Below are 27,619 nucleotides of genomic sequence, written 5' to 3'. Positions count from 1 at the left end.
TGCCGATAATACAGTACAAAAGTTTCACTTTTGGCGAAGAACTAGTTGCAACTTATTTACTTATATTTTTTTATTTTTTTGTTTTTATTTTTTTATTTTTAAATAACATTACTTTATGCACGACAGTAATATAAAATAAATTTTACAAAATTTGTTTAAATTGAAGTTACATCAAAGTCCTGCATTGTAAAATCATCCTAGCAGCATGTCACGTCAAGCAATTCAGGTCTTTAACTAATTATATTGTTAACTGAATCAATGACAATAGATTTTTATTGCACAATTATATTCTAGCCGTCGAAACGAGCGATATAATTATTTTTCATGGCAATCTGAGGCATTCCTTAAAAATTATGAGCAAAAGACTGAAGTTACAACGGCATTGTGCTATAAGGCCTGTGTTAAAAACTCGATATTCATCAACTAATTTCGGTGCATTTTGATTGATAACTCAATTTTTCGCTCATGTGATAGTTTAAATAACGATCTATTGTTATACATATTTTTATTCACATCTCTTATTGGACCGGAGACATCGGATTTATCTTAACACAATTAGATATTTTTGACTCATTGTTATGTAGTGCGCTGTTACAAACATAGTGTATGTGTGATTCTGTTACTCGGGGTCCCACTGCCTTGACATCACAGACAGAGGGTGTTCTGAGGATGGGATAGTTCTCTATTTTTCATACTATTCCATAGAAGACTGTCTGTTCTCAGACAGGGATGAATTTCAATAGTCAGGGCTGCTACACTCAAACGTATAGGGATAATATTCTTATCCTCGTAGATCGACTAAGCTCGTTGATACTATAGAGAGGGCGCAGTAGAAAACTGATATCGGTTTACGAAGTTCTCTGTGAATCGTTTAAGTGGCTGTTCAGAGCCCCGTATTCAATCAGTATGCAACTGAAGGGTTTTAAAGTAGCTAAGTACTTGTGTGTGGTCGTGGATGAACTGATTTGGCACCCACACTTGAAAATTCAGTGTAGGACATTCTGCGCTGCCTTCTGACGCGACGGTCCGTGAGAGTTTTTTATGTAACACGAGGGTGTGAACTTTAAGTTGGCACAAGGCTCTAAGTCAAATACGTCATGTGGACCATGTTTTTCAACATCAATTCTCTAAAATTGTATACATTTTTTCAAAAGAATCTACGAGCAAATCAATATGTTAAATCCTGTATTTCCCCATTCACGTCCATACTTTCGAAGATCAGTGTGATCGAACTTCACAGGGTCTCTACTGTTCTTTCAATACCCTTTAATTCTGAAATTATCCTAACAAATAAAAATTATTTCGGAAGTCCTCAAAAAGTCTTGGGAGTATTTTCATCCTCCCAAAAAACACCTCTGGTGAAAAAATCTTTCGCCATATACATTAAATGTGGTCATTACCCACAAAAATTCCTTCTTTGATAAAAAATGTACGCATTTAATCACTTTATGTAAAAAAAACTCGTGCCACAAGAACACTACTAAAATAAATATTCTCATCTTTTATCGAAAAAGATTCAAATCACATACTATTGCCAAGGAAATGTCTGTTAATTTACAATAAAACCATGATTGAAACGTAATGTCACTTTCACACAAGCGAGATATAAGTAGTATGTGTATACTGTCTGTGCTTTTAACACCCAACTATAAATGTGCTATCGGAACTTGCTACTAGTGCGAGATTGCAAGCGAAAGATTGGCAACTACGACCTAATGAAATTGAAAATCCAGAAAAAAAATTAAATTAGTAAGCGGTACTTGGCGGGCCTTTTTAGAAAGTCAGGGTTTAATGTGTAAAACATATGTGAAACTAATAGAAACTTACTAGCAGCACCAGTCTTCTATGGTTTATTGATGAATCTCACAATCAGACAAATGGTAAGAGTCATTCCTACTGGATAGCAGATGTAAAGGCTACGATAATGCGCCTTAGCTGTCGGGTGACCATATCATCAAGGAAAAAGGATATTGGATCTTCAGCTCTTTGTAAAAGGAAGATAGCACGGTCTAGCAAAGCTGCTGTTGGATTGATACTTACAAGTCATCACCCGTGATGAGGGACTCAAGGGGAACCTTGATCGATTTGTCTTTAAACCAATAGGTCAAGGGGGGAATTTTTTTGAGTGGGAAGAATCAATAGGAATTTAATCTAACTTGGAAATTATTTTATTGATATTTTGAATTACACTTGCAAATTTTTTCAAATCATTTGCGAAAATGTCGAAGTTATAGGCTGTTGTCCACCGAAGATCGTCGTCCGAGTTAGTTGTTTGCGGGAAATGTGGAGGTCGCAATTTTTATCTGAAAGCCAATAGCTGTTTTTTTATATTATTAGTATGTTTTCTAAGAATATAAATTTTTTCCCCCGCAACTTTCTAATGCAATGGTTATTATTGATATTTAGCAAGAAGAGAAAAGGAAAACCCAATTTAAAAGAATTATTTCGAAAAAAAAAAAAATTTACACCAATCCGTAGTGCATAAATTCCCGTTAGGCTGGTAAATATCTCTACAACATACCTGAATTGCATCAAAATCTATTTGTAACAAGTTTGAGTACTATCTTCGGGTGATACAATAATTTTCCGCATTTGTACCAGAGGGTTAGACAGAACAATACTTGAATGTAAATTTTCCTGGATAAAGGAATGTATCACACGAATAAGCGTCCGGACAAACGGCAGATGAAGTGGGATACAAATAAGTATCGTACGGTAAAATATCCGCCATCCAGCGCGTTGATACCGGATTTTGCATAAGACATGCACAATCTTTACTTTATTTAATTTATACGTTTATGATTGACCTATGATTTAACAAGCGTTACTCTTCTAACAATTTCTGGCTTTACCTGTGCAGTGCGTGTCCTTGTCTCGAAAATACAACACGATAATTCCCTGAGAGACGTTTTCCATTAGGGATTATTGATAAAATTTCGGGTGATTGTTAAATAAATAAGCGTTGTTGAAGTTAAATAAATTTCAATAATATGGCGGGTACATCGCACGCAGATCAGAAACTTTTGGACTTACTAATCGCCGTTGGCAAACTGAGGGCTAAGGTGTTCACTCTTACGAGGTTCACCGCTTAACCCACACGTACGCTCATACACATTCTTGCACATATATGTGGTATAGGCAAAATAGAACAAACAAATATATGTTATATATTACAGCTAATACAGAAAGATGCAAGAGAACTACGAGATTCAACAGTTACCTATCCTTAGACCATGTACTTCTGGACAGTACATTGCCGTCTTGACCAGACGCCGAGTAAAGCGACAAAGTATTGGTTGATATCCTGTGACGCGGCTTTTTCCCGTACCTCGGTCACTCAGAGAAAATTACCGAGAACTTACCGCGTGCACAAGAATTCGGCTTCCTGCGATGTAAGCTGGATCGAAAAACAATATCGCGAAATGCTGTTGGGCGCCTGCCGCGATTAATACGCCTCGAAATCGTTAATGCGCTACACATCAGGAATATGCTCGGTAGCTCAGTACTGCGGAGATACTCGAAAAACACGCTATTTAACCAAAGAAGTAAAATCAAATACTATATTTCACAATAGCGATGATACAAAAACCATAAAAAATAATTCAAAATTCGCTCTTCGCAATCCAAAAAAAAAAAAAACAGAAAACTATGCGTAACCTCCGCTATTTCTTACTCTACTTAGCTCGCGGTTCGTTAACTAAAATCTAACTCAACAGTTACAAAATCTCCCTACGCTACTCTCAATTCGCAAATTCGAAGTTTTTCCTCTATAGCAATAATTGCTCGAAACCGAAACTAAAACTACTTTCTCGACGGTGCGCCGTCGGGCTACCTAACAGACGGCGTCCTCAATCTCACCCGAAATCTTACCCGACTCGGAGCCTTGTCGCTACCGCAAGCTGCCTTAAATCTAACCTTGACAACTTAAATTAACATGAATCTTATTTCTTACTAATTGCAACTAAACAGCATCCACAGAGCTGAACCTTACGTGAAACTCAACTAAACAGATTCGTACACGACAACATAATTCAGACGCAACTAAAATTCCGTAACGCGAACTTCTTGTCTCCACCGCTACTCAACGAAACCGCAATCTCAACTATACGTAACCGCTACTCAACTCAACTAAACACTATCTTAAATAAACGAAAACTTAACTAAGCGCAAGCGCAACTAAACGTAACCCCAACTAAACGCAATCTCAAGGTAACGCAACTCAATTAAACACCGTCTTAACTAAGCGGAAACTTAACTAAGTGCAAGCGCAACTAAACGTAATCTCAACTAAACGCTATCGCAACGTATCCGAAATCAAACCTTCTCGAAATCCTCGAAAACTTTATTCGCTAACTCGAGCACTCCATGTCGGCAATTCGCGACTTACTCGAGAGGCGACACTGGGAAACCGTATACCGCGAATGAACCTGGTACAGCGGAATTCGGCTGTACGTAAGTTCAAAAACGATAAAGACGCAACTAGAACCCGTGACTCTACTCAACATTCTCCATTACTCAAAACTGGCTCCACTTTACCACGCGCAACTCAGGTTACGGTCACCAAGCAAAAGATTCGGCAAAAGAATTTCGAGTACTTTTCTACAACGCCAATCCAAAATGGCTATCCGTTGTTCGGCAAGCCTGTTCGCAATTAGTCTCGAAATTCAATCGCGAGGATATAAGCAGCGCTTACCTTCTACATCCTCGCAACACACTCTCCATCCCCCTCACGATTTTTAGGCGGCTCCATTATTTTGCAAAACTCCCAAAACGTGACTATCTAGCACGACCGCCAGAACTAGAGTAATCTCCAAAAATCGACGACCTGCCGCAAGACGGATCTCGATACGCTATTCCCTACGTGACGTCATCCCCATAAGAATACGCAATAATCGATCTGTCATCGATTTCACCGATTGCGCAACTCTGCGCGCACCTTTAGTCGCCTCGCGGCGCAGAACTTAACGCTAGGTCGCAAAATTGTCCTCCGCGCCGCTCCATAACGTCTTGGCGGTGAGCGTGGTGCTCCCTCGTCGCTAGTCGGCCCGTCGCAGGTACGATAGTCAATTGTTGGCGGGTTGAAAGGGAAGAGGCTGCGCCGCCAACGGGAATCGTATCCGCCTTGGATTTAGTCCAGGGCATTTAGATCAAAATCAGCCGGAATAAAGAAATTTTTGGAGACAGCAGATATCGAGATGCGGTTTTCTGCATTGTGTTCAGGAAGGTCTCAAGAAAAAAGTCTATATCGTCTGGTGGGGCCATTTTTCGAAAAATGCATTCTGAGCTAATAAATGCATTTTGCAATTGCATAATTACTTGCAATATTATGAGAACGACTGGAAACTCGGAAAAATCGCTCGAAAATCGTTACTCGGGGGTTTTTGGGGATGCTGAATTCAATTCTGGCGTTAGAATTATCCGGGGGCGTCGGGGGTGGCTCTGCGGGGGCGCCCGGGAGGTGATTGGGGGGAAAATTGCAGCGTCCATGAAAATAGACGAAAATCGTTACTCTGGGGTTTTTGGGGATGCAAAATTCAACTCAATTTAACGCTGCAACACCCCCCCCCCCCCGGGCACGACCGAATGATTCTGATACCAGAATTGAATTTGGCATCCCCAAAAACCCCCGAGTAACGATTTTCGTTTGTTTTCATGGACGCTGCAATTTTCCCCCTAATCACTCCCCGGGCTCCTCCGCAGGGCCACCCCTGAACGCCCCCGGATAATTCTATCGCCAGAATTGAATTCAGCATCCCCAAAAACCCCCGAGTAACGATTTCCGAACGATTTTTCCGAGTTTCCAGTCGTTCTCATAATATTACAAGTAATTATGCAATTGCAAAATGCACTTATTGGCCCAGAATGCATTTTTCGAAAAATGGCCCCACCAGACGATATAGACTTTTTTCCTGGGACCTTCCTGAACACAATGCAGAAAACCGCATCTCGATATCTGCTGTCTCCAAAAATTTCCTATTTATTTCCTATCTTCCCTGGGCTAATTCCCGCGATGCGGGGATCTTCGTTGGCTCCCCCTCCGCAGCCTCGACATCCTTCCTTCTCAATCGTCGTTAGTTCGCCACTCCGCAATTTCCTCGAATTCGGTGCCGATTTCCTGTCTGATGCCGTTGTAGCTCAAAAATAAAAAAAAAACAAAAAACCTAAAAAATCTTACGCTATTCACTAAAGTGTCCCCTCTCGTAGTTTCGGATGCGTGATGCTAGTTCTGGCGCTCTTTTACAAAGACTGCGACCCAATCTTGGAAACCCCCAAATTTTGGTTCCGCCCAGGGTTCAAGGAGCTCCTTGTAACGGGCATCAAGAATGCCACGTTACAATCCTTAAGGGTTTCCTGTTCTCTATCACTCTAAAGCGTTTATGCTATCTGTCTTTGTCTGGCTACTCGGCTTTAACCGCTATAATGCTTAAGTTAGATTCATTGTTAGAAATGTTCAATTTATTGTTAGATCATATTATTAGATTTAAAAACTATCTTATGATATAGATGTTTCCCTAATCTGTACAGAATCAATGTCGGTATTGTCAATTATGAATAATATCACAGTCAGCTTTATTTGCATTGTGAGTAGCAAAATTTTGTGATATCCTATTCGATTCTCTCCTTTTCTATGTAGCTTTGTTCTAACTTTTAAAAAATTTCACGGGGTTTCCGTTTCGACTCAAAAAAAAAAGAAAAAAATGTGGAATAACCAGAAACAAGACCTCCACCTATCTGACTTTGCTTAAAGTGTATTTAGAAATACCGAAAGTCAAGTACCCAGCAGGGCATGATGGCAGCTATACATGAGTCATTCCACGTCAAGCGGGACACCTTTCTGACCGCATGTGCTGAAAAATTGATGTAATTTTTTTTACAGAAGCTTTAAGCAAAATGAATGCATCAAACAATGTTTTTTTTATTTTAACTCGAATGGTTCAAAAGTTACAACAAAAAAAAATGGCAAAACTCGGAATCATGCTCTCCTTTAAATATCGATATCTACAGTTCCCTTTGTCGTATGCAGCAAAAATTCATTTCAAAGCTCTTGAATCTTACTTTTATCTTATCTATTTTAAATTCATGGAATCAATAATTTTCCATTTGGTATAAACAATTATATTATTTAAACGTGATTTTCAAGATGATAACGTTCTTGGAAAATTTTGAAAAAAAATACGCGCGTTTTCCTTGATTTATTCTCTAAAAAACATGTAAGTTTGTAAGTGGAACTCTGATGCAAACTACATTTGAATAGCGATTGATTCATGCGGGACGTCGTGCCTGGCCGCGTACGCGGGCGCACCGAAACCGACGCTTGTCCGCTGTACATACAAGGAATGAAGGTGGGCATAATACACATGTTCAACTTCATTGAATTTATCATATTACGAAATTATTTATTTCATTATATACTGAATATCGGCTTGAAACAACAGAAATTTTCAATGTAAAGACGCACTTAACTTAAATTTTAGAACATAATATTACAAATTTGAAACCAAAGCTCTTAGCTGTGCGATAGCTACTGTACATCAAGAATAAATAGTGAATATAATGTCCTTTTTGATTTCTAAAATGAAATAGGTCACAGTATTATTCAATTAATTACGTACTGAATAACGAACTCAAAACTGCTCAGCATAAACTTCAGAACGATATGTACATTTGAATAAAATCTTAGTAAACCGCAAATTTACATTTCTATTAATATTCGATTTACTTGTAAACCAATGATTCTACTGACTTCTATGCATTGGAATATGCTTTAGCAACAACTTTTTTCTTTGTAATAGGTTTTATGTAATGACATGTCAATGTACCACGTACTAACTTCGCATTTTCAAATCGAGCTTGTAATACGGCTTTTTCCTTATTAGCCTCATTACTGAAAAAATCTATGTCGATATTTTTAATATTCTTATTATTTTTAGCCCAAGAACAAAATTTGCGGGGACTATTTATCGGTTCTTGTGATAGTTCTAGGCTGCTTTTCGCGGCTAATTTTTTGAGGTCGCCCCCAATGCCATCACAAAGCTCTTTTCCATGTGATGTAGCAAAGAAGTTCCATTCTGCGCTAACTCCAAAGTCTTTTTTGTAAGAACATTCGTTCAAAATTTTTATTTTGTTTTTATACTGCGCGCCGGCTCCATCCGAGAAGTGAATAATGTTATGAACATCACGTATTTCACGCTTTAGAAACTCCACAAATTTTCGATATCATGTTTGAGGCACTCTGAAATTGCTATATAATTCTTGTGCTTAATGGTTCCGTCTTTTTCATAGTAGGCAACGAAAGGTTGTATCGTCAATTGGTGTTTGTTTCAGTATACACCCTGAATCGCGTTCTGGATAACAAACGCATAGATTTCTGCAAAATAGCAGACCACAAAATATTTTCTTGGTTCCAATTATTCGGAAATAAGCGGACTGCTGCTGAGCAATAAATGCATGTGTCATCAGCGATTGCAGTTGTGCTCAAAATTTATCCAAGAAATCTTGCACAGGTGTTTGCATAGTTTCGAAATTTATTCTATCCACTGATACCCATTGTCTGTACCTCACGGTATCAATCAATGCCTCCTCGAATGATTCTTCCAACTGCTTCACTACATTTTTGGTGCCTGAACAACTTCTACACTGATTTAGATGACATTTGGCTGCTGGTGGGTTGCACATCATTCGTTTCAAACAATCTTTCTAATCATTCAATAATTGCGGCGTATTTTCTGTCAATTGTACTATTCTTGCACCATCTAACAATAGTTTCACATTTTCATAGATTGTGTTTATACAAACTGAATGAGTCCCACTAGCTCCAGGGAGTACGCAGTGTTTTGGCCTAGCCTACAACATTTTAAAAAGTCGATCTTCAACTCGGGGTACTTTTCCTTGAAGGTGTGATATGTCTTTTAAATTGGAAAGAATCAGTCGTTCCTACTTATGTATTTTCTGATCGTTTTCTGTAGCCGCAATTTAAATTTTTTTCTACCCGCCATCATACGACTAATGAGATCAGATGTATAAAAATCCACAACACAGGTCAGTGTATCTTGGCCCAACTCTTTACCAGTCTTCATGTTGGGGGTGGGTTCTTCTGCAGTTTTTTGGCTACGGTAATCATCCGGTTCGAAACATCGAAGTTCGTATGAATTTTGAGAAATTATCAATTTTTAAATATTGTTACAATTTGAAGCTTTTTCTTCTGGTCATTTGTACAATGAAAATCTTCTTTTAATTTTGAATAATTTCACTATTTGTTGTTTTCTCTTCCGATTCCGTTTCAACTTCGATATGAAATATCTTTGAAGCTAGTGTTTTGCGCAATTTTTTGAATTTGTCTTCTTCTGCAGTAATTTTATTTTACTAATGGGTGATGTTCCCAGATCAATTAAACTCTCATTTAATTTCAAAATATCCACATATCTTTTCCTTGGCGTAGAATTCTCTTCGGCGCTTGACGATTGAATTACCGCACTGGTACTAGTATAAGATTATTTGAAAATTAAAAATGAGGCTAAATCAATATTAAAAATCTTTTACAAAGTATGAGGAGTAGAGTGAAAATTTTAATTTATTTATAAATATAACCACACATGAGCCGTCATTATGTTTAAAATTCATTCATTCATCCATTCATTTATTCCAAGTGTATATAGTTAAAACAGTGTATATTGTTAAAATGGGTGGATATCGTTGAAATTATAAAGTATTGTCAATAACGGTTTTTCGTCGAGACACTATATTTGTTTATTGCACTTTTAATGTTCTTCGTTTTATCGTCTCTTTTTAAATTTGGCTTGGGTTTGGAGTGTTTAATTTTTGATTTTAATAGGTACGTCCTCGTCGTTTAGATTTACTTTTTATTCTCAGTTAGTCGACTATTTCAGAGACGAACACCTCCGCACCTCCTTCCTCCTGGAGAGACGTAGACCAAGCCCCCCAATTTCAAATTTGTGACCAGGTTCTCCACTCCCTGGGTCTAACCTAATCCACTCGTGCCGTGTTCATCGCGCGGTTATATTTGAATCATTACATTTGCCTCCCTTTTGTGATGGTTAGGTTTATCATAATTATCACAAACACCAGTTATTGTCATTGTTCATTATCCATACTCAAATTTATTATATAATTATCGAAAACTGCTTCATGTCCACCGTTCTCTGCACATACTTCAAATTTCATCACCTTTTTGCATTATTAGCACTGGAAAGTTTGTCACACGCATTCTTCCACACACATTCATCCACTTGTATAAACTAATTAACAATCTTCTGGTTTTCCGTTATTCCGATTATTACAATCTCGTCCACTTAATAAAAAATTAAATCTAACTCACAAAATTTGCTTGTCATTATTCTATGTCGAGTCCAAAGTAGAGGATGAAATCAATTTCATTGAGATTCATACGAGTTAACTACATTATTATATATTTTTTTTTTTTTTGAATATCAATAAACTTAAATGTATATAAATTGCTTTCAAAATTGATTCAGGAAACTAGGAAGTTTGATACTTGCGTGAATTTAATCTATTATATGTACCTTTGACATCATTTAAATTTTCTGGATTACATAACACGAACGCATTCTTTCCAATCATTTTTGTAATCTTATATGGTCCATGATATATGTGAAAAAACTTATGAGTTACTCTATCAGCTGCATTAGAGGGTAGTGGTACTTTTAATAAAACTAGATCATTCTAGATCACTTTTTGTTGCTTGCGTCGATAACGAAAGTTCTTCAACAGTCTTTCCATAGCTATCATATCTTTAGTTTCTTTGTCTACTAACTCTCGCAAAGCTAAAGGAATTGGATAAATTTTTCGTACAATTGGATTTGGTTTAGTTACTTTGATTTCATGTTGAGATACTTGAGTACATCCGGGTTTATTGGAAAACAAGACTTGATACTTTTTACGAAGTGCACAGACAGTTTCAATCTGTACATTACTGAGTGTCGTTAGACTATGCACGAAGTTTGAAGACTCTTTAAAAAAATTATGATCCTCTCCATGTATTAAAAATCTTTCATCTTTCTTTGAATTTTGAGATCTTTCTTCCTCATTTGTTTCTTCTAGTTGTTTATGACTACTATTTATTTCAATGGCTTTAACTAACTTAACAAAATCATTTTCACGAGGTAAATTATTTTTATACATTTCACAATTGAGATGCTGTGTATCAACATCATTATCATTAACAATATTATTTTCATCAACTATCAATTCAATTTCATTTTCTAAATGGCAGTGTGGTTGTTCATTATGAATCAACACATCAACTCCACAATTTTCTTCACCAATAACAAGTTTATCATTTTCATTACTTAAATCTAAATTAACATTTTGCATATTTATTATTTGAATTAAAGTTACTTCGTTATTTGTAGAGGATACCAATTTATCTAAAGGTTCCAAATCAAACAACACCGTTGGTATACCGATATGAACACCGTTGACTTCCAGCATACGATCTTTGTAATTTATTATCACTTCGTTTTTCAATAACCAATCATTACCAAGTATTATACGATTAGATAAATGTGGAATAACAAGACATGAATATTCTATAACTTGATTTGCCAAATGCAATTGTAAGAAAACTTGTTTTTTAACAGTTATAGTTTTTCGTCCAATAGCTGGGATTACCATTACTTTACTAACCGGGAGAATATCTAAATTTATTACTGTCATTAATCGATTGAAAAATTCTTCGGATATACGAGTACATGTCACTTGACTACCAGTATCAAGAAGTGCATGTATTCTAATCCCCAAAACAGTAACTAAGACATGTGGACATCTTGGTACAGTTAATCTTGAATTTTTTTGGACATTTTTTTCAGTACCAGTTACATCATAAGATAGGTCCGTAATATAATCAAAAGGGTCACGACACGTTATTGGACCTTGATTCAACGCGCCGATAGTCAGTTTAAATTTTGTCGTTGGTTATTACTATTGTTATTATTATGATTGCCTGTTGGTAAATGATATCCATTCGACCTTTGATTTTGTCCAAAAGTAAGTAGTAAGTTTGTAAGTAGGTGGCGGATAACTTGTGTTGGGTAAACAAACACTAACAGCTGTTGGTACAGTATTTTGAAAATTTGGATTCGTAGATACCCCGTTATGTTGACTTATCTGTTGATATTTCGGTTGTGCGTTAATGTGACCTGGTTTATTGATTTCGCTGGTATTATACGAATTGTTGTTATAAGACTGTGAATTTCGAGGTTTTTCACGTTCTCTTTCTTCATAAGTTAAATCTAGCTGAGCTAACGCGGCTTCAACTCTATTATTATCGGAAAAATCAATTGCAACTAACGATTCCCTCACTTTAATCGGCATTTGTTGAATAATACTATAATTTATTTCGTAATCCGACAACTTGGGTTCAAAATACTGAGCTTCTTTAGTTTGTTTTAAAAAATACGTTTGCAAATTATTTTCACTCCCTTTGAATTTGCGCATCGACCAACGATTTTTTTCTCTGATTCTTATAGCTACGGAATAAAATTCTTTCAAAAATGCAGTTTTAAAACATTCGTAATCGTCAAACCTACTTTTTTTTCCATCAAACCAAATTTTAGCTCTACCATTTAATGCACCATGAATAACTAATATTTTTTGTTCAGCCGGTACGTGTTTCACATCGAAATACCTTTCTAAATCGTTTAAAAATTCTCTAGGATTCGTGTTATCCTCCCCAGAAAATTTAGGTACTTTTATCTCTATTTGAAATGATTGCAATTGGTTTATCAAACCTCCTACTAACCTTCCTTCAATATTTTGATTTTGTTGAATTGGTTCTACTGCCGACAATCTTTCTACCAATTGACGTTGTCTCTCATTTTCCTCCGTCAAACGTCGAATTTCCGGCATCATCGCGTCCTGCTGCTGCTTATCACGCAAAGACTTGTCCAATTCTTTTTGTTGGTTAGCCAATTGTTGTCGTTCTAGTCTCAATTTGTTCAAATCATCACCTCCTTCAACTCCAGTCGCATTGTCTTCACGGTCAGAATTTGAATTTGTCGAACCAGGTGCCATGTTTTTATACTGAATATTTCGGCCGCTACGTGTAGTTTTCGGTCTAGAAACTGGAGTTCGTTTTACTCTACCCATGCAATTAACTGAAAATTCTAAATTCTATCTTAACCTCTTAATCATTCACACTTTTTTCCTAGTTTTCGAGCCTTCGCGTTGGGCGCCAATTTATAAGATTATTTGAAAATTAAAAATGAGGCTAAATCAATATTAAAAATCTTTTACAAAGTATGAGGAGTAGACTGAAAATTTTAATTTATTTATAAATATAACCACACATGAGCCGTCATTATGTTTAAAATTCATTCATTCATCCATTCATTTATTCCAAGTGTATATAGTTAAAACAGTGTATATTGTTAAAATGGGTGGATATCGTTGAAATTATAAAGTATTGTCAATAACGGTTTTTCGTCGAGGCACTATATTTGTTTATTGCACTTTTAATGTTCTTCGTTTTATCGTCTCTTTTTAAATTTGGCTTGGGTTTGGAGTGTTTAATTTTTGATTTTAATAGGTACGTCCTCGTCGTTTAGATTTACTTTTTATTCTCAGTTAGTCGACTATTTCAGAGACGAACACCTCTGCACCTCCTTCCTCCTGGAGAGACGTAGACCAAGCCCCCGAATTTCAAATTTGTGACCAGGTTCCCCACTCCCTGGGTCTAACCTAATCCACTCGTGCCGTGTTCATCGCGCGGTTATATTTGAATCATTACACTAGGTTGAGGATCCTTACTTGTTACTGAAGAACTATCACGGATTTTATCGATTTCAGGAATTTTTGCAAATTTTAATCGACAATAATCACAGATTTTTATATTTGCATAAGTACACGTCTCAAATTTTTCGCTGATCTTCATGAGTGCTTTTCTAAATTAAACGGATTGAAGCAACAGTCATAACTTATCTATTTTGGTATCATAATGATTATTGATGATTTAATTTTAAAGCACTTCGAAAACTATAAAATACTTGTGAGTATTTGAAGCTACGTGATCAGAAAATAGATGTGAGTCCAGCAAGACAATAGTAATACTAAACTAGTCAATTAATAGAATGCATTTTGCCAGTCAAGAGATGTCATGAATACCTGAAAGGATAAATAAAAGGAGATTTCCAAGAGGCTGATAAGAACTCAGTTCTGGTCCTAAATCTATATCTGAGGGTTTGCGCAAACGGGTGTTCAAACAATCGGTATTGTTATTGTATTACTCGGAATATCCTGCAAATTTGTCGATTACTGGATATCTAGAACCTTTTCAGAAATTAAGTATAAACTGTAATAAACATTTTTGGACCTGTATTCAAAGTTGCGAAATTGCAAACCAATCTAATAAAAGGCAAAATTAACACACAGTTTGTTACCTGACTTGAATTTCAAGTACGTACAACGGCGCGCAAACTGGGTTTGCTGCGTCCCTGACTGTGTCCACTCCAGCGCCCGACGTCCCGCAAAAATAAATCACTTTTTAAATATCGTTCCCGTCGGAGTTCTACCTTCAAACTTGAAGGTTTTTTAGAGAATGAATCAAGGAACATACTCGTATTTTTTTTTAACTTTCAAATGGGCTTGTCTTGAAAATCACGTTTAAATAATATAATTGTTTATTATAAATCGAAAAATAGTGATTCCATAAATTTGAAATAAATAAGGTGAAATTAAGATTCAAGAGCTTTGAAATGAGTTCTTGCTGGAATATGCACGACAAAGGGAAGTGGAGATATCGACGTTTAATGGAGAGCATGATTTCGATTTTTTGAAAATTCAACCCCTTGTAATTTGTAAACCACTCGAGTTGAAAAAAAAAAAAATATCAGATTTATTCATTTTGCACAGAGAATCTGTAAAAAAATCACGAGAGAACCAGAAATATCGAGGTATATTTTTGGCCAAATTCGTCCGACTTGACGTGGAATGACTCACATACAGATTAGTTATGGTAATACTATAACAGATTGTTGTACATATCATGTAAAACATCAATCCAAAATCGAAAATTCATTGAAATAAAATAAATCATATTTCACTCTGAAGTTTATGTGAGAGCCTTCAAATGCAAAATCGAATATTTCCATTCTTAGGTTTTGAAAAAGGTTTTGAAATTCGCAGACCAATATTAATTAATTAAAGAAAATTTAACTTTCATCCGGATTCTAAAGACTATACTATCAAAGAAAAAAATTTTGCAATGAAAAAAAAATATTGACCATTTCTTTACTGAGTTGACGTGGAATCCCCGATTATAGGTTTAGACACCATCATTTTTCATTTTATTTAGAGTGTAGTTTTTCAATTCGTTTTAGTTGCACCTTATGTTACAGAAAGTGTTACATCATGACAAAAATGCATCTAAAAATATTGGATTTTCTCCTAATTACTTATCTAGAATTTTAAATTACCCAAGAACCTTCACAAAGAGTATGAAAAAAGGGAACAGATAAACTTAGACTATTGATATTTTCTCATCCGCTTCTTTATTGAATTTTTTATTTTATTTGTTATTATTGTTATAGTTTTTCCTCTTCCCCACTATTTATTAAGTTGACACTTCGGTCTATGATTACATGTTCTGGGCGGTGTAAACAAGGAGCAAACAAAAGTATGATTGTTCTGGGCGACGCCGCGACGTGTAACTTTAAGTGTCAGTGGCGACCTGATATTTCGTGCTCTGGTTTTCAGCTTGCTCGCTTCGATTGCCGGTGGCGCCCCTCTGCGCGCAAAGCAAATTTTTCGCACGTTTACCACATCTGATGGTGTATGTACGCGAGTTTATTCTTCCGGCACATCCATAACGGTAACTCCGAGCTTTGAATGCGAGAACTTGAGTGACACGGGCTTCTTTGCGATCTGTCTTTCAGAACCGCCGGTTGCACTTTGCGTTCACTCCTTGCGCCGTGTTTTTGGGGTTCTTCGTTTCAACCAAACAAGTATGTAGTCAATCCCGAGGGGCGCGGCCTCAGCTGTCTCAGGAGTACGATTCTCGTTTAAATTAGAACAAAATATAAAACACAAAAAAATATCATTTGAAAGTAGATCCCTTCTTCGACGAGAGTCTAGCTGCAAATATGTAAAATACCTAAATACGATTCAATTTCCGGGTTACCACAATCGATAATTGTCTCGTTTTCGTGACCGCTCTGGTACAATGGTGTTAACAATAGTCGCAATATCGATCGAACTACTTGTGACAACACAAAATCGAAAGTCGTAAGATTCAAAAATGAATACAGTAGGCGCTAGATAAAGTTTCAGTATAAGGCCATGCGAGCGAGTGCCCCTCCATACGCACGGTTACGCACGCAAATGCGACATCCCTCACCTTAGCGCGCCCATCTCCCACTGTGCTGCATTTTTACCCCCCACCGCGCACGGCTCTCGCTTTCGACGCCAGCAGTGGGAGCTATTAGCAACTAGCCATTTTTAAGATTTTCCTCTCCTCGCGGTAGGGCCATATATCTAGCGTCCACTGTAATCTTGTCTCACGGACTGAGTCATCATTGGTAGGCCCCTGACACTGCTGGCATACTGTAATCCCTATTAATGTCCCCCGCCACTACATGGTACCAGTAGTCACCGGCTCATAAACCGCGGTTCCTATTGGTTATATGAAGGTTAGAAACAACGAAGAGAGCAGATTTGCAGGGGCAGAGGGCGTAGGGGTGAAACATATGAATACTAGTCCCACGTTTTGTGGGGACAATAGCGGGACCTCCTGCTGTCAGAGAATCTAGTCCAGTGCCAGGAGCCTAGTCACCACACAGTTGACAATAGTTATATGAATTTGTTCTTCGAAATTTTCCCGCTAGTAATGAATTCACTGCGAGCAACAAATTTTTCGCCTAACTTAGCTGCCTGGACTTTGCTGTCGAGAAAAGTTTGAGCGTCCTGACCACAGACTTATTGTCTCGTAGTCGAGACCTGTATACACATGCATCTGTGATTTGATTGAGATGAGCAATTAATATTAACGGAAATATTCTTGAAGTATCGATATCATTCTACTTGGAATATAAAATTGTCATCTAATATTATAAAGTATCAGTTCCAACATTTTTTTAAAATGTAAAAACTGCAGGAATGAGCTTCTCCATAACTATTCTTCAATAACCCTGATTTTGGAAGCAGTGTACTTTTTGAAACGTTTTTAGGTTGGAAGCTACTTAACTAAATTTCAATAAACTACGCAGGACTACAAAGAGAAGTTGAAAAAGGTGTGCGCAGTACGGACAGAAGTGAAATCACACATCTCCAATCTTCCCGATTTGACGCAACTACCTGATGTCACTGGTGGACTGGCGCCTCTCCCTTCAGCTGGTGATTTGTTCTCGTTAAATTAATTTAATTCTTGAAGAAATACATTATTGTTCTATTAAACATTTGACGAGTCATCATTTCAGTGTAATGGTGTATTATAATTAATTCACAAGTGAACCTGTAGGCAGTACATTAAGGATACCAAATTCGCACATTTTGATACGGTTTTCCTAAATTTGTAAGCACACGACAGATCTGGATCTGCCAGATGAGTTGGAATTATTTTATAATGTAGCAGAAAAACAAGTCGCCCACAGCCACACAACTAGGTATCTACGGGGTGACTTTTAAGAATTTTTTGTACTCTTCTGGTGGGTTTTCTTGCATTTTGTCGAATAACAACAATTTTAGAATAACGAAGTAATAATAAATGATATGGTCTGTATATGGAAATGTAAAATTAATTAGAAGTGTAGAAATGTACAACTTATGTATTGTTATTGCAAAGTTATAGTAACTGATAGTTTGTGATCAAATTACAACTTTATGTTGAGCTTAATTTGTGTTCTTGCAGGAAATAAAGAAACAAAACGAAAATCTGAACGTGTCCTGCCGAGATTCGTAACGGTAATCTAACACTTTTATCTAATACTGCCGAGGAGCGCCACCTCGAATTTCGTTCTAATTTTGATACGTTTCATACCAATTTTGAAATTCTCGGAACGTAAAATCCTCCGATAGGGGCTCCAAGTTCAGGCGAGTGACGCACTTTTAGAGAGTGAGCTACGGAAACAGGAATGCAAGAAGAAATAAGAATCCCTGTCTGTTCAAGGTTTCTCATAATTTGGTGTAGAAAGTTCAAAATTTCACACCGCCTAACGTCGAAAAAAATTTTAAACTTTGTCACGAGAAGAACATTAGAGAAAAAAGAAGAAAATTCATACACCGTAGCTGACGCGTTCGTTAACCAGATCCTGTTATATACATACAGATTGAACGGTATGGTTCACGCAATACATGTAACTGACTTTGGTGTTGTTTACAGTTAGCGATACATTCTGAATACACATTCGCCGTTCAGGACACAAAACAAATAAAATGTCTGATACACTTTGTTTCTGTGAACATGTACAGTTATACAGCACAGCCAACTATATCTGCAGATGAGAAAACCGTGTCACCTCTCTTTCTAGAGCTGAAAGAATCAACTGAACAGTTGGGATACATAAAATGTCTGATACACTTTGTTTCTGTGAACATGTATAGTTATACAGCACAACCAACTATATCTGCAGATGAGAAAACCGTGTCACCTCTCTTTCTAGAGCTAAAAGAATCAATTGAACAGTTGGGATACATAATTGAACAAAGTTATTTCAAACCGACAAATATCTTACTATCAAAATCGAAAAAAACCGGTTCCACGTATTATAATACTTTGAATATTACGATATATGAAAAGACTGTGAAGCTATAAGTAAACAGCATTCCATTTGCATTAGTGGAACACTTCCAGTTTTGATGAGAAAGGGTTTTTCTGCCGAACACTGATGTATTATAAAAATATCTCGCCGCTGCCGCCGCCGTCGCCGTCGCCGTGTCATGCATTCAGCGTATATGCCCTCAGACCTTGATAGATTTAACCTCGAACCCACATATATACCCTTATACCTTGACAGATTCCCTTCACCCTCTCCCCCTCCCTTCCCTACCCCAGCCATTTTATCCGCCGCCCACCCTCCACCTATTTAACCCTTCACCCTTTTATCTTCGAGCTTCAACTTTCGACCTTCGACCTTCGATTTTCGATCTTTGACCTTTGACCTTCGATTTTCGACCTTCGATTTTCGATCTTCGATTCTCGATCTTCGACCTTTGATCGACCATGGACCTTTATAACGTTTATGCCCTTATGGCTATGCCGTTTTAATCCTTCACCCTACGTATATACCATTATACATGTGAAGATTTAACGCTTTACCTTACGTATGTATCCGCATACCTATGCAGATTCAACCCTTCACCCGACGTGTATACCATGACACCTTTTCTGATTTAACCCTTCACCCTACACATATACCGCAACTATGAAGACTTGAACCTTCACCTTCTGTATATGAGGTATTCCATGCCAACTGAGAGGTCATTTTCCCAGACCCCCGGCAATTTGCTTCATTATTTTTTATATGATTCTACAACCTAAAAAAAGCACTCTCCATTTTTTTCAGATTTTTCCTCCCAACCATTCTTTTTTAAAAAATGTTACAAACCCTTTTATGGTCCTAAAAAAAAGCCATTTTTTTTTTTGCGAAAATTCACATAATTTCTGGGTCCCAAAACAAACATTTTGAGCCATTGTTCAGAGTGGGGAATTGATTTCTTGTATTTTTTAAATATTTTTTAGAGGAATAATTTTTCTTATTTTGTATGTACTAGGGGCTTCGCCCCTGCGCGCTTCGCACGCCAACCCCACCTCGGCGCTACGCGCCTCACTATTTCCTTATACAGTGTCTGTTAGACAAGTGAATTTATTTATGCTGATTTGATGACAGGTCCGCAACTGTTGATCGGTTGTTTCCGATCAACCCGACATTGCTATTGGCTCCCTATGCAGGTCTGCTCAGATTGTTTTCGTGAACGAATTCACTCACATGTACAAAAACCCCGATGCCATGCATCCCCAATTGCATTTGGCGACTTATTTTGCTATAGTTATTATTTTCCCCATAATAGACGAAATTCATAGCTTTGCTATAAGTAGAATTTCTATGGCTTCAGACAAATTAAAAACTCGTCATGATATTCGAGCCGGGGATGTAAAATTTAATCCCGGAGATTCTGTCTGGCTCTTTCTACCTCGAAGACAGAAAGGACAATGTCTGAAACTACAAAGAAACTGGGAAGGCCCTTACTTAGTGGTTAACCGGATCACGGATTTACAGGATCCGAAAAAACCTATTTCTTCTCTGATATAACTCTCCTCAAGTTCTGTTTCATTACTTCTGCTGACATGTTTGCCAGTGTGATATATTTGAAACGATACTCAGTCTCACCTCTGCGTGTCGATCTTGAGTGTCGTATACACAATACGCCAGTGCTCGAAAAAGGCAATTCCCGTCGGGAATTATCTTGATAATTCTCGTTTGCATGTTTATTTTTTGCGTGTCAGAAACAGATACCTGAAAAGATATTTGTCAAAGACTGTCATAAACAGCCGATGACAGCTGTCAAATTAAGTTTTGTCTGCTAGATGCTTTTTGTTTTGTTTTCGGCATCTCACTCCACCGCCAACTTCATGGGTATACTATTGTTATTATAATTTTTTTATACTATTGTTATTATAATTTTTTCACCTGTTGCTACTTTTTTTTCATTTCTTTAGGACTTTTTTATTAGATAGAGAGACACAAAACATTTATTATGTTTGTAACATTTTTAAAAAAAGAACGGTTGGGACGAAAAATGTGAAAAAAATGGTGAGTGCTTTTTTTAGGTTGTAAAATCATATAAAAAATAATGAAGCAAATTCACAATTTGTATGCATACAAAATAAGAAAAATTATTCCTCTAAAAAAATATTTAAAAAATACAAAAAATCAATTCTCCACTCTGAATTATGGCTTAAAATGTTTGTTTTGGGACCCAGAAATTATGTTAATTTTTGCTAGAAAAAAAATGGCGTTATTTTTAGGCCCATAAAAGGGTTTGTAACATATTTTAAAAAAAAATGGTTGGGACGACAAATCTGAAAAAAACGGTGAGTGCTTTTTTTAGGTTTTAGAATCATATAAGCAATAATGAAGCAAATTGGCGGGGGTCAGGGAAAATGACCTCTCAGTTAGCATGGAATACCTCATAAATATCCATCTAGAAATTAGGGATTCACACTCAACCCTTCATACATATACATCCCTATACCTACAAAAATCTGACCTCTTACCGCCTTCCCTCCCCCCGTCCATCAAAACTCGAAAATGAGAGTTGGCGCGCGAAGTGCGCAGAAGGGCGAAGCCACCCTAGTATGGGGCATTCCACGCCAATTCGACCTGGATTTTACCCTTGACCTCTCAGATTTGGCGCGCGATTTTATCTATGATTGTTCTTACTTTGAAAGGTACTCTGTTTTTTTTTTTTTAGACTCAATTTGAATTTTCTACAATTTTTAAAAACGATTTTATCGATCGGCCAAGATTAAAAATTTGAAAAAATTCTGAAAAATCCTGCGTCAGATATCAAGATTTTTGAGTTTGGACCCGGAGTGGGCCAATTTTCCCTTTTTACTGTTTTCAAGCTTTTTCCGAAAAAAAACGTTAAAAAAATTAGAAGCGAAAGTCATTTTACTATGGATGGTTGCTGAAACTTTTTTATACGTCACATGGGATTCTTAAAATCTATTTAAAATTTTTCGGAACCATTTTACCATTTGCAATTTTTTGGAGTTTACTCCTTAGGAAACGATTTGAGTTATAAGGCCCGGTACGGAAATTTTATGAGAAGTGAAATCAAGTGTAACACTCGGAAACTTGAGGCGTTATAGAAAGAGACAAACATATATATCTGTAGGGTTGAACGTGCAAAAGAATGAGATGGAATACATTACACAGCGTATCCTATACTCGGGGCCTCCTCTTGGTGCGATGCTTCGTAGTCTCGCTGTATAGTTCACTACCTCTGGTCTGATTGTGAGAGTTGAATGTGTCCGTATGTTTGTACGTGTGTGTTGTGTGCCTGCGTATTACGAAGTTCTGCCGCAACTTGTATACTGCTGCCGAGTACAGGGTATTATAAAATCATGTCATTCTATTAATTCTCAACTTCACGAATAAATGTAGTCTATGAAAAGAATAACTTGAATCATAAGAATCTAAGTGTTCAGAATTATAGGATGTGTACCCCGAGGTGGGATAAGTTGTCCCAAGTATTGTAAATGGCGAAAACGGGTAAAAAATTACGTTTGATTTTTTGCACATTCTTTTTCTTGTTTTGGTTTCGATGTAAACAACTTGAGTTTTCAGTGTATATTCTTCAGCAATAATTTTTTTTTCCATCGTATTGTTTCCTGCAAACCACGAAACAGTCGACCCAGCCGTCGAAAATTCCGAAAAAGTTCACTCGAATACAGAAAACTGCCAAAAAGTTGATATGGAGTAAGTTGTCACATGTGACAATAATTTCCTGACGATCTGCTCTAACCTGCGATTTTATTAAAAAATGTGCATATCTTGCTGGCCCGCTGTTCAAATACCAAAAATACATGTATCAAATGAAAGCGACAAGAATCACTTTTCCGATTATGTTATTGCAAAATATCCGAAGGCAACCAAGAAATTAAGAAGAAACGTACTAGAAGAGGGCAAATAATTACTTACCAGATTCAATTTCAGTTCTTTAATCACTGCGGGGCCGCATATGATGCGATATTCTAGTTAACAACATTCATTTGTTTCAAACTGAACTACAACTTCAATCTATAGTGCTGCTCGTTCCGACCTGCAGCGGCAGAGAGAACCTTGTGACAACTAATCTGTGCAACAGATAGCCCTGGTTTCTCCTACATGCAATCGTATCGCTGCTATTTGCAAGTAAACAAATGGAAAAGTCTTTCTTTAGTTTTTGACGGAAACGAAAAAATTTCTTTATCTTCTTCTCATGAACTTGGGTGAATCTGTCTGAAAAATTTCTCCGTAGTTTTTTTATTTATATTCCTTGTTTATTAATGTTATCAACAATTGGGATGAAAAAATATCAGAAAAACAGTGATACCACGTGATTTTTCATTATATTTTTTCTTTTCTAAGCTTTGCCATTTTAGTAATTATATAACAAATTCCAATGCCAAAATCGATGGTATTCACAAGAGAATTTTCATTTTTTACTTCAGTCAGATTATTTACAAAATTCATTCGCTCGAAGGTTATTAATATTTTTTGAGTCGTTTTAATAATCTACGTAGCAGAATTGTCAGATATTCCGTCAGAAAAGTTTTATATATTTTGTGCCATTGTTACAGCTTAGTTTCTTTTCGCATTCACAACTCATTCTTCGTTTCTCTTGTCTGGAAGCCTCTTTATTTTTTTTAGACAAATAAAAGAATCTCGCGCACATCTTTGCACACCTAACTATTCCCTTTGGTTTACAGAACTGTGATCTTGCAGTTTGTTTTCTGCACTCACTCTTCGTTCTGCTCATTCCAAATCACATTTCATGCACTATCTAAACTGTACACTTTGCTTCCATCTTTTAAACCATTCGACTTACGATAAACATTAAACTGATCTTCTGATTATTCAGAAAACTTCACATTTATTTCTGTCATGTAAAGGCGAATTAATGAATCCAAGATCATTACACTGTCTCTAGTTTCACAAAATTTAATCTTATAAAACCAGTTAAGCCTATAAAAAACTCATTTTTGATTAATGTTTTGTTAAAATAATAATCCATCAAAATATTTCGTGAGGACTTCTTGAATTTGAATCTCTTAGAATTTTTCTTGATGCAGACTCTTTGGGATAAATTTGATTGCTGCAATTTACATTCCACGAATAGAAATAAAATATTTATGTAATTTGTAAAATCATCAAGCCTATAACTTACAAAACTTGGTACAAGGGAAATCGATTTTTCTACCACTACAAGATCATCCCCCAGTACCACCTCGATACCTCACGGAATTTAGGGTTCCAATCGAAGTATTTAACGTGACCAAAATTTTGGAAAGGAACCTATTCGAATTGGTATAGTAGCTCTGGGTGAACTCGTAAATCTGCGTCCTACAATAGCCAACTTTTGATGCTTATTTCCTCCCTTAATGGCTAATTACAGCCGATGATAAAATATACGTATCACTTTATTTTCAATATATTATAACACATCAAAATTAGAACGAAAACACTGGCGGTCACCTAGGTAACGTTCTCCGTAAGATTGTTGTTGACGACGTATAAGTTTGAACCAAACCTTGTTGACGAATGAATTCAAATTTGAATTCAATGAATACACGTGGACAAAATATACAAGTTCCGAATTTACGTCAATAGATATTTCACGAGTTTTTCTGAAATTTTCTGCTTCACACCGAAAATTGATCAGTGTTGATCAATCGTAAGCTTGTGTCATTTTGAACCTGGAAATTGAGAATGAAGAGCCCGCTGAAATTTCGGGCAGCGCATTCAATTATATTCTTGTACAATTCATATGTAAAATTTGTATGATCTATGGGCGACTACGATATGTAAAAATGCCAACACAATTTAATATGAAATAAAATCTAATAAAGTAAAAACAAATACATTATTATTGTTTAGGCATACTATAAGCTCTTTTTTAAATCGAATGATCTGTAGGTGCTTTAGACGTAGCATAAATTGTTCAAACGTTATTTGCAAAGATTATACGAAATCCAGATTTATAAATATTATATGTCACTTTATCTGTAGTAAGACTGGAAGTGAATAATAAATTATTATTATTATTGTTCGGGTATACGAGGTGAGTTTAAAACTTAAAATTGGTATCAAATTTGAATACCATTCATTTATTAATAAACGTGCAAAGTGAAGACAGTATTTTTTATTCTACGTCGCATATTGGCAGATTATAAATACTTGATGAATTTCTACAACTAATCGTAATATGGGAGCGGAATTTTGAGTGATTAAATACAACATTGGATGTGGTGCACTGTTTTTATTTCGAAAAGATTGAAATATTTCAAATTTGAACACAATCGTAACATCTTTGTTGACCAGGATAAACATACAGCCTTGACAAAACACAGGATACGTTTAATTTTAATGACGTTTGCATCTTCTGTTGCAAGAAGGATTATAGAAAAAGGCTTATTTTAGAAATGTGTAATATCGTAGGCCATAATAATACAGTGAATCTTAGATCTGACACTGACAAGCTGTGTGATGTACGTCACAGTTTGATTAAGACTAAGCTCAAGAGGTAACCCTTCTCACTACAGAGGATCTAATATATTCTTCAGTCAACGATCTAACTAATAGATCGATAAGTCGGTAGATAGATGTTGCTGAGCCATGATGAAACAGATAAGCAGACGCCATGTATCGTACTACTAGTTTAAGGTGTTCTACATTAGGTTTACCGTTCTTATATTTCTGTAACAATGTTCTTTATGCTCATTTTTCTCTACGGCCAAATTTGAACACCGGCAATGATTTCTAGTGCTACCGATAATTTTGTTGGTTCACGTTGAACATGCGGCCGAAAGAACCAGATAAATAAATAGTGGACATTTTATTTCCCCGGTGAGCAAATTATTGGTTCAAAATATGACGTCCTATGTTTGTCGCATACATTTTGATCATAACGGCAAATTTAACCTGATCCCTTACGTGGTTGTAGTCCACGACCCGGCTTTATTCCTACAGACTTGACTGTTTCTTGAAGGATTGAGAGTGACTCGGTTTTTCTTTTCATTCATTAATTTACGTATGCTTGATGTAAGTATAATATAACGATAGTGGTTTGAACCGGGTCCTTTCCCTATTCTCATAGCAATTGTAAACTAATTTGTATATTGTAATTAATTTAGAATAAAATTATTTTAGTTCTGAGGAGCGCCCCCCTCAAAGGCCCGAAACGTAAACGAGAATATTCTATTTCTTGTATTGACCTACAGCACCAAAAACTTCCCACTATATTTCTTCTACGTTTGGATCAAGATTCGCGGCGGTGAATCACCACCAAGTACCCGTATATCTGGCTAACACTAACTGAGAATCATTTACCCGGCCCAACTTCTACCTGAAATCAGAGAACAAGTGAATATTTTGTAACGAAACTTATTGTTAGAGGAGCAAGAGACCTTGTCCATCTGGCCTGGTTCTATCAACGTGATTAAAATCTATAGTACAGTTTCGGATATATTAACAACCACGATTGATGCAAAATGAAATTTTTCGTCTTCCCCGAGCGTCGACAGAACGTAGCTTGGGACTTCAATGAGTGAAGAACGGCTACACGCATTGAGTTCAAATTTGAAAGAGTGGTTGATGCCGTTGAAATCTGGCTCCCTATTGATTTTCAAGTGAATCCGAATGCGCAAACATACGGTATTACCGAAAGAATAATTTACGAAAATGCAGCACGAAATAAGTAGAATGGCCGCCTGAGATCTGAAAATGGTAGTCCGTAAGCGTGGACGTAGCGCCACTATCGATCAATGTCTAACCTAATCCCGTGCTTCGTAGTTCGACCAACGTATATGTCCTGTATTACGTGGTTTGACGATTCCCGTTAATCCACTCTGTAGTTTTCAGTGTCTAGACCCTTCGCTTTGTAGATCGACGGGTTCAGGTCGTTAACTCCGTGGTTCTTGGAGTCTCGATTCTTCGCTCTGTAGATTTACAGATTCAACTCGTCCGCTCCGTTTTCTTTTTCGGCGTCTAGGTATCTTGCTCCGTAGTTTGATGCATTCAGGTTGTCCGCTTCGTGGTTTTCGGTGTCTAGGTCCTGTGCTCGATAGATGGGCGCATCTAAGTGTTTTGCTTTGGAGTTTCGATTCAGCCGATCGAATCAACTTTCAAGTCGATATATAATACTCGTGTGAAGGATTTACAGTTTATGTTGTTCCGTTTATTGGGAAAAATAGTTACCGACGCAGCACACTATACATATTTATCGATAACGCAGTTCATATACCTACTCAGGTTTCGGCATATCTGAAGATGAATTTTAACAATGAGAGACATTCAGCTTTGAACATGTACAGCTCTTCAACTCTGTGAATACGTGAAGCTCACTTTTATGTCCAGGAACCGCGGGACTCATGTAAGTAAGACAAATATTCGGAATAACTTTCAAAACACGATTTGTTATATTTTTATATAATACGGAACGTGGCATTTTGAATGCACGATACAAGAAGCTCTCTGAACCTCAGACGGAACCCAAAATTAGTATTTTCGCTAAATTAATTATGGCAAATTACGAAAAGAGTACCAGGACGTCAGTCACGAATCTAAAATTTGTAAGGGGGCAATTTATGCAATATCAAATAAGACTTATTTCAGGCTTCTGTTTCTTTTTGATTTTCGAGTCTTAACGGCATAAAGCAAGGAGTCGGTGACGGAGTAACGGAGTGGTGCCAATTTCAAACTCCTCCCAATTCACTTCGAAAGGTCCGTTTCTACAAGTGACGGTCGTACAAGTTCGTTTCTTTCGATTCGCTTCGAAAGGTCCGTTTCTACAAATGGCGGTCCTACAAGTTTGGTTTTCCAGATTCGTTTCAAAGGAGGAAGATCGATTCTACAGAAATTAGTTCTACGGAGCAAATGTTCCACAG

General features: G+C 36.7%; 1 protein-coding gene across 3 annotated transcripts in view; it reads left to right on the top strand.

Moving 5' to 3' along the window:
* LOC124220638 (regulation of nuclear pre-mRNA domain-containing protein 1B) overlaps window positions 1-24,593 on the top strand; it is a 44,328-nt gene extending 19,735 nt beyond the window's left edge. For 2 of the 3 annotated variants that reach the window (XM_046629840.2, XM_046629832.2), the window contains exon 5: window positions 17,238-24,593. In XM_046629840.2, the coding sequence (XP_046485796.1) occupies window positions 17,238-17,387 (150 nt within the window). In that variant the 3' untranslated portion in view covers window positions 17,388-24,593. Of the gene's footprint in view, window positions 1-17,198 lie in introns of all 3 variants that reach the window. The other variant, XM_046629850.2, reaches the window with a different exon arrangement.
* The last annotated feature ends 3,026 nt before the right edge of the window (window positions 24,594-27,619 follow it).

This window comes from Neodiprion pinetum, chromosome 1 (assembly GCF_021155775.2).
Source record: "Neodiprion pinetum isolate iyNeoPine1 chromosome 1, iyNeoPine1.2, whole genome shotgun sequence".
NCBI classification, from domain to species: domain Eukaryota; kingdom Metazoa; phylum Arthropoda; class Insecta; order Hymenoptera; family Diprionidae; genus Neodiprion; species Neodiprion pinetum.
Note: the sequence above shows the minus strand (reverse complement) of the source record. Positions and strands in the feature narration are given on the sequence as shown.